This window comes from Schistosoma mansoni, chromosome W (genome assembly GCF_000237925.1).
Source record: "Schistosoma mansoni strain Puerto Rico chromosome W, complete genome".
Classification (NCBI taxonomy): Eukaryota; Metazoa; Platyhelminthes; class Trematoda; order Strigeidida; family Schistosomatidae; genus Schistosoma; species Schistosoma mansoni.
This window is the reverse complement of record NC_031502.1, coordinates 27704505-27713147: the sequence shown is the minus strand read 5'-3', so window position 1 is coordinate 27713147 and position 8643 is coordinate 27704505. Positions and strand designations below refer to the sequence as shown.

General features: G+C 34.0%; 2 protein-coding genes across 2 annotated transcripts in view; one reads left to right on the top strand and one right to left on the bottom strand.

Moving 5' to 3' along the window:
- The window catches only part of Smp_170100 (hypothetical protein), a 43397-nt gene that overhangs the window by 28637 nt on the left and 6117 nt on the right, over positions 1–8643 (bottom strand). The window contains exon 7 of the mRNA XM_018789210.1: positions 1453–1498. Coding sequence (XP_018654676.1) covers positions 1453–1498 — 46 coding nt within the window. The remainder of the gene's footprint in view (positions 1–1452; positions 1499–8643) is intronic.
- Smp_210850 (putative dystrobrevin) overlaps positions 4738–8643 on the top strand; it is a gene marked incomplete at its 5' end in the record, with an annotated part of 13117 nt that continues 9211 nt past the window's right edge. The window contains 2 exons of the mRNA XM_018789209.1: positions 4738–4838; positions 6456–6644. Of these exons, the coding sequence (XP_018654675.1) occupies positions 4738–4838; positions 6456–6644 (290 nt within the window). The remainder of the gene's footprint in view (positions 4839–6455; positions 6645–8643) is intronic.

Here is an 8643-nt window from a genome sequence, read left to right as displayed (position 1 = left end):
TCGGTAAAACTCAAGGTCTCTTAAATTACTATAAAATCCCTGTATTTTCTGTACATGAATGAACCCTGTAGTAAAGTACTTCCCTCACACTTTGTGCCTTTTCTCTGGTCTTCAAGTCGGTGTATAGTTCTAGCTCGGGGGTACGGAACTAGCTTAGGGAAGCGAATATAGCGTTCACAATCGGCCAGACGTAACATATTCAATCCGTGACTTTTAGCCATCAATTCTCAGGTTCAAATCCAATTCCACCCCCATTCAGTTTGGCGGCTGGCAGGTAACCCCCACACTTAGTGTGTAGCTGGAATCCAAGCACACGAATCTGTACCTAATAAGTTAGTTAGACTCATTCAACTAGGATGTCTTAGCGATCATGAATTAAAATTTCTTGCTTGTTCAAATAATTCAGTTCAAAATGGTGGTATGATAAAATTTTCGGCACAGATAAAGATTGATTTACTTTGGAACAGAAGTGTTACTACATAGACTATCTGAAATATTTCATATTCATTAAAGCTTTCTGTATACCTAATATTACTTTAAATATTTGATGTAGCGATACAAGCATAGAGTAATTTTCTGTGTACTGCAATGTACATAACTTCTTCACCTTTGTCTTTCTTATAGTGAACCAAAATATTACTGCTTCCTAAAATTGAGAGGTCACTTGCTTTTGTGTTTATTTGACCTTTGTAACGTCTGAAAATTATAACATCTTTCGCTTTCATTTAAGTATGAAAAAACGGTTTGTTTACCAGTCATTGTTGTCATCCAATACGATTTTACTGACGTCAGCAAGAAATAATTCTCAATCCCTAAGAATCAGTGTAGTAATTCGAATGCCTTTTGTAATGCTGGGTCAAACAGTAGCTTGCTCATGTTGGTTGTGAAATTATCAAGCCATTTATATTTTGTCATCTGAACAAAATCTTTAGTGCTCAAAACGCCCTGCCATTTTAACTCAAAAAAACAGTGACAGTTTCAGTCTACATTTTGAAGGTACTTATTGCATATCACCGTCTACAGAATGGCTTAAGGTACATTTAAAAAAAATTTGTTTGGTTCCATTTCTCTTTAGTTAAAATGGTATGGACTGTCGTTGTAAGAAAATTATTATACGGTTGAGGATTGAAGTGAAGTGTTATGTTGGTCACTTTCCGTATAAATGAACTGAAAAAAAAGGTTAAGTACAGTAATGCATTAGTTTAGGTTGGTACACTTGAAATCAAAACCTAATAAAGGCAACAATAATTCAGTTTTTATGAAAAATGTTCTGTATGTCAAATTTTCTGTAAACCGTTTTGCTGCAGTTTTGATTAATTACATTATTAGATTTTGTAATATCTCAGCTTATAGATTGTGAAATAACTTAATTTGATTCGTTTTATATTGTAGCCTTGATTATGAAGATGATCCTTTGACGGTTCTACTTATGATAGATTGTTATGCTATTTACTCTAGGCAGTATAGATTCCTAATTGATTTGTATGATAGCCTAAATGTAAGTTCCAAAATGATAAGCCTATTTTGTTAGAGCACTTTTCATTTTTGATGATTGTTAATAGTTTTGATTTGTTTTTATGCCTACTACTATTATTTAGGAAGCAGTCTGCATCTAGTGAACATAAAAAGATACTCTAGACATCATGTTGTATAACTCTGAAGATAGAAAGAATGAAAAAATTTATCAGTACAAAAATATCGGTCGCATAAGGCAGATGTAGATAACCTTCGTTCTTCTATGTATCACTGTTAAAAGACTGCAGCACAAATACCATTATCACAGTGTCTATGTAATGTAGAGACTAAGTAAACATGAAGCAGAACTACATGGCTCAAAGCTTTGTACTTTCAGCTCTCTAACACCAGATAACTGCCTTTAATAGCCTCAGAGATGAAGCTTTATTAACCTGTGACATGGTTTTAATTGTTTTGAGATTACTATTGTCACAATCAGTTACATTTACTTAGATAAACAAATTTTTCAATTGTTTCTCACTCTTTACCATCAACTGTGAGTTTTAGAAAGGGCTTCTGTAAATCTCGTAATAGTACTTTGCATTTTCGTAATTCGTAATACATTTATTTATGAAGGTTGATAATAAAAAGATACTAATCAGTCTCACTTTCTAATGTTTGATCACATAACCATGTTGGATGTCTTCAGTAGGTCTTGGAAGTTTACAGTATTTGTGATTATAATCACGAAATGACATCTGTTGTACCCAAATCTCACCTCTATTAAATCTTCGTTCGAGAACATATTTAAAGCTAGATGAATACTCACGTTTTCATAGAAAACTTATGATAACAAATATCAAGACATATTTTCGGGGTTTTATTTCATCAAGCTAGTTTAGCGGTCGGTTGACATTCTCGCCTATTTCATTATTTATCCCGAAAGTATTGTAATTAGTGCTCAAAACGTCCTGCCATTGTAACTCAAAGAACAGTGACAGTTTCAGTCTACATTTTTAAGGTACTTATTGTATATTACCGTCTACAGAATGGCTTAAGGTACATTTAAAATAAATTTGTTTGGTTCCGTTTCTCGTTAGTTAAATTGGTAGAGGTTGTTGATTATGTGTTATTTGAGTTGACCCAGTGTTTATCGCGTTTTTGTATACGTATTTACTCACTATCTTGTAATGAAGGGTGGACATACCATTGTATTGCTTAATTATTTCACTTCATAATAATCCTTTAGTTTACATCGAAATTTTAGTCATTTTCCAAGTTTTTCTTCACCTTCCTGTAGTTTTGATTAAGTTATACTTAGACCATTTGATGTATAATTCACACAACAACTTCCGATTGTCAGTTATTTTATTGTAGTCTGCCTATCAATACGCTTTGTTTTGTCCACTGTATTTAGGTACTGATCTTACATGTGACCTACAGTTTTCACGCTTGAATCCTCTCCTGTTACCTTTCCTTCATGTTTGCAGGTTTGATTTGAATTTCTACTTCGTTGCCGTAATAGCTTCATCAATTTTTCGTACTTATGTTCTCTGACGAGGTGATAATTACATCATATTATTATGGATTCTAGGCTGTCTTGCTAGTTTTCAAACTACTCTTTCAGATAATAAGTTTTATTAGGTAACTGAATACACTCCCTTGATTTGAGGAATTTGTGAGCAATGATTGTCAGTAAAAATGGTGCCTGAAACATGTCTGTTCTGTATTGGCGTATTTTACATAGCATACAGATAAAGCATTATTTGTAATTCATTATCGTTAATCATGTCGTTCACTTAATTATTCAAAATTTACTGTGCGTTGTCTTGCGGATTTTTAATTACATAGGGCTAGAAATTTGAATTTAAATGGTTTAAAAATTGCAACCCAATGTTTATTTTTGAAGCAATTAAACAGTATTCAACGTTTCTACTGCCTACTTAAAGGGTTCGCGCAACTTGTACTTACTTCCCAATTTTGGTTTATCTATACCATTGGCTCGTAAGTTAATTGGCGAAGATCCAGAGAAATGTGATGGAAACAAGATGAGTGTGGATGAATCTGTAAGTGTGTATGTTTGATTTCCATTGGTATTATGGGTTTCTTAATGTATTAGTTGAGCAATCATAGATTTAATTTGTCTTAACTTCTCCCTATTATGTTTGCCTTCAAAAACAAACTTGAATAGTTTATTTATACATTTTTACTACGTATTACCTATCATTCGTTCATACCAATTATTTTAAATAAATTACTTAGTTTAATTTATCATATTGATGGTGATATTTTGCTAGCTGATCAGTATCTTTTTTTGAACGCATTTTGTGACAGTTATGATTTAATGCTTCAAGCTTTCCACTTTTATTTACTGACTACCCATTGATTAGGATTTTGAATAAACTCGATTCGGTCAGTTATTTCATCATTCTGATGGATGTATTTAAAATATTCACTGGCTTCTTTTAAGTATATAAATACTTAATACTTTTAAATTGTCTTCGTTCAAGACTTATTACCATATTAGTATTTGTGGAAGGTTCCATGGTTGTTTAGAAGCTTGACTTGAACGAGCTGACACGAAGCTATTCAAACGTTAGTTCATACTATTCAAACTGTGTCAATTGGCATCACTGAAGTCATATGTTGACATAATTTAACGGTTTGATCACACACTTCTTATGTCTTATCTAGCTGAAAACTTTGTCTGCTACCAATTATTGGTTTACATTTTTTTGTAACTTCCAATGCATCATTCTAAGTTTGGATTGGGTTAGTGAATGATCTCTCATCTTATAAGAAATGAAAGAATGGCGCAAACTATTTGATCTATTAGTACTCATTATACTTATCAATCTAAAGTTTTCTATAGCCATGCAATTGGAAGTAAGTTTCATTGTTGAGCTCACGTCGCTGCAAACTTCGTTGAAAACTAAAAGAGATCTTTTTTTCTGAAGTCAGTAGTTAGTAATTCGTGGACTAATGAATACGGATTATTTTGCTATCAGGGACTTATTTTGTGTCTTCGCCTCAGTGTTCATGAAACTTTCCCGAACGTCCTTCGGATTTCGGTGAAAATTTGTAAAGTAGTCGGTCCTACTTGTCATTAGTATTTCATGCTTTGCTTTCATGATTTATTATATCAGTTCATTTCTTCATACAGTGATTTTTTGCGTTACAGACATTAATTAATCTGATGAAACGAATATCGTCTAAGTGTTTTTTACGAAATCAGTTTTAGCTGTATACATCTGTACCTTTTAGTTGCAAGATGCTTTAATCATGTTTCCCGGATTTGTGTCGCGTTTACTTAAACATACAAGTATTGGTGGTATTACAAATCTTGAAAAATCTATCCTTTTTGGAAAAGAAGTCCTATTGAGGTACGTTTATTTGATAATACGTCGATGCATTGTTAGTAAATTCATAGCTCCTTATCTAATTGATAACCATTATTAGTTAATCAAGTGTTTTGCAAGTAATGTAAACATCATTCACATGATATTTCCTATGCACCTTTTTGGTTAGAATTTCTAGTCAAAACCATTTGTATAATGCCCAATTACTAACTGCTTACTGCCTCACCATTCGACGTTTTGTACACCATCAGTTCATTAAGTAAATTTTTAGAATGAAATTTAGACAATGGAAAAGTTGTCATATGATTGAATATTCTGCGTAATATTTTTATTCTATAACTAGTCTCATTTTGTAGTACTGTATCTGAGCATATTTCAACTGTTACTATAATTAACTTAGTATCTGTATATACCTTAATGAATTTTCATCATAAGCGTCTTGTCATATTTTTGGAGTTTTCTACTTCGGTTCCAACTTAAGGATGAAGTATCAATTGTGTGAAGAATAAGGCCATATGAACGTTCGTTTTGATCTTAAAATGTGAAATATGTAGTAACTATTACAATTTAGTCAGCTATCGTATATTCAGCAATTTCTGGCGTCATCAATAAATAACAAGCTTCATATATCTGATTCGGTCATAAATGATATATTCTTAGTTATTTGCATCTACATTTATCCTCAGTGATACATGAGAATATCTTTGGTATCGTATTTTAAGTGATTATATTGTAGTGTATGCTACTGATGTCGACAGATATAAGTAGTATGTGTCATCAATGGGAAGTGAAATGCCTGGAGGCAGAAAACAAAAGGACAAAACTAAGAAAACAAAAGAAAACTCTGAGACAATTGGCTGACATTTGCAAAAGGAACAATCCAGTTTGAGACAATTGATTGGCATTTTGCAAATTAAGGATTTACAGTATGGTTCTCGGATTTTACTAAGATGTTCTGTAATTTTGCGTTCAAATACATTCGATTGTCCCCACTTGTGTTCTTGTTCACTACAATATTTCTGAACATCCAAGTGTATGTGATTTAGTTCCCCAACCGTAGCTGCTACTTTGACGTGGTGGTCTTGATTGCCTATCATGATGACCCAGCTGTGTTGTATTGGCGGGAACACATGTCGCTTTAGATCTCACCATGCCAAGCAGGTCGGTTAAAGAACGGTAAGACTAAAAGCAGCAATGTGAGGCCCGAGGGCGAAGTCGTACTACTGACTGTAGAGGGGTATGATGGCAGTAAAGTGTTCCCACGGACAACCATCTGCTTCTCACAGCGGGAAGAAGGAGTTAAAAAAAATTCAACCCTAAAAATGTCAAACCTCACCCTACCCCACGGATGTCCGTTTTCGGTGGTACGGCGTTTTGAATTGCGTAGCCAACACATCAAAAACTTCCCGTTTAAAGACCGTGGGCGACTACTTTCAAGCAGTTGTCTCTTGGGCTCTGCGGCCAGGCTTTCAAGTCGCTAAGACCTCCACGTACCACGTTCTACATTATAACTGACTTTAGACTGAAAGAATTCAACGAATCCAACGTGGTTCTACCTCGTTGCAATAATATTGATGTAATGTTGCTGAAAGTTTTTATTACTGAATGCCGTACTCTCTTGTTTCTTTTTATTTTTATAAGCGAATCAGATAGTCTTGGTTGTTTACTAAGTCTATATGTCGCTCGCATGCATCCTCTTTGGTCCTCACCCAACGTCCTTCCGTGGCTGGAAAAAAATATTGCTACTGTTTTAACTTTGGTTGAACCTAAACAAGTTCATCTTTCTGAGTCTAATACTATTGATCCACGTCTTTCTGAATATTCCAAAAGGTGAGCACTATTTTAGTAATATTTGCTTTGATTATATTGATTTTATTATCATCCCCATATATCTTCCATACTATGCAATGTTACATTTTTATATAACTTTTCACCGTTTCAACTATGTTAAGGCAATTAATAACAATTGTTTGTGGCATCAAACACATATATAATCTTTTTAGCGTGACATCAGTAAGGATACAAAACGTCCTATTGAGTCGTGTTTTTGCATTCTGTAACGTAACAGGTGAACGGAAGGTTTTCTAGTATTCGACATGATAACAGCAAAACTTTATCTTTAACAGAGAAGGAAATATATTTGCTCAAATTAAAACCCAATAAACTTTCACTACGATAGTAAGTTGAATATCCTTGTAAATTACATCAGCTGTCCATAAAAATCCCACTTACCGGGACAGGGGACGGAACATTTAAGTTTATATCACATAAATTGACTGAGTTGTCTATTGTTTTTCGAGTATACACCGTGATCATTTCATGACGTTAGATGACAATACTGAAAATCTTTATATATATATATATATATATATAATCCATATCCTTAAAGTATATTTACTGATACAATTAAAACATAAATTCAACACAAAAAGCAGAGAGATCACGGATTTTGAAGTATTTGGATGTCTTGTTAATGCTTTATTGATATCCTTATTAGGGTTTGCAATAGTTAATCTTTTTAATGACCACTGCCAACTTATTTCACTTAGGTTTAAATCAGATTCATATGAAGGGTAATGCCACTATTGGGCTGTCCAAGCTGACGTTAGTGAAGCAAAGTTCATATTTGAGAATCAGTGATCTGGTATTCAAATAAGTGGTCACACCTTATGTGTTAGGGCCGAGTGTGAGACTCATGCTTTAATGTATGTTTGTTGTTTTCCTTGAGCGAATACATTCATATCAGACGTGATATGTAAAAATGCTAAGCTATTGTGTGAGCTAAATTGGTTATGGATATATAGATGTACTACAAAGTGCAAATGTTCTGCGAATCTTAATGATCCACATAAACCAGAATTAAGGTAGCAATGAAGATAGACATGGTAATCGATGATTTTTGAATAAAGTGTCTTATAAATACTTGTATATTTACGACCTGGATAGTGGTAAGTGCTGAAATTACCAACTGAATTAACCCGTAGTATTCGGTATTTGATGCTTCATAATCTAATACTTAACCATTAAGTTGAAGGTTCAACACGCTATTCCGCTCAATTTGGCTAGAATGATAGGAGATTATCACAGCCATGACATGTTCGTTATCATTCACAACTCAGAATGTTAATTTTTAATTCAAAGATATTCTTACAATATTATACTGTTCACCTTAGGATGATGAAATCGGCTCAATTCGTTAACATAATTTCATTTTTTTTACCACAGGATAACTGGTTCAAACTGGGGTCTACATACTTTTTTATCAGCAAAGCAATTATCACTTACTCGCTTACGCTTGTTACCCCTCGTTGAGGAGTATAGGTCACCCACCAGTATACTCCATTCAACTCTGTCCTGGGAAATTCTTTCCAGTTGTTATTCATCGTTTTCATATTTGCTTCTATTTCCCGGCGTAATGTGTTCTTTGGCATTCCTCTTTTTCACTTCCCTTCCGGATTCCAAGTTAGCATCTGCCTCGTGATGCAGTTTGGTGATTTCCTCAATGTATGTCTTATCCACTTGCAACGTCTTTTTCTAATTTCCTCTTCAGCTGGAAGCTGTTTGTTCTCTCCCACAGAAGGCTGTTGCTGATGGTGTCCGGCCAGTGAACGTTAAGTATCTTGCGTACAAAACTATTTATAAATACATGTACCTCCTTGATGATGGATGTAGTAGTTCTCCACGTTTCAGCTCCGTACAGTAGGACTGTCGTGACATTTGTATTGAAGATTCTCACTTTGAAATTAGTTGACAGTTGTTTTGAGTTCGATATGTTCTTCAACTGTATAGATGCTGCCCTTGCTTTGTCAATCCTTACCTTTACGTCTGC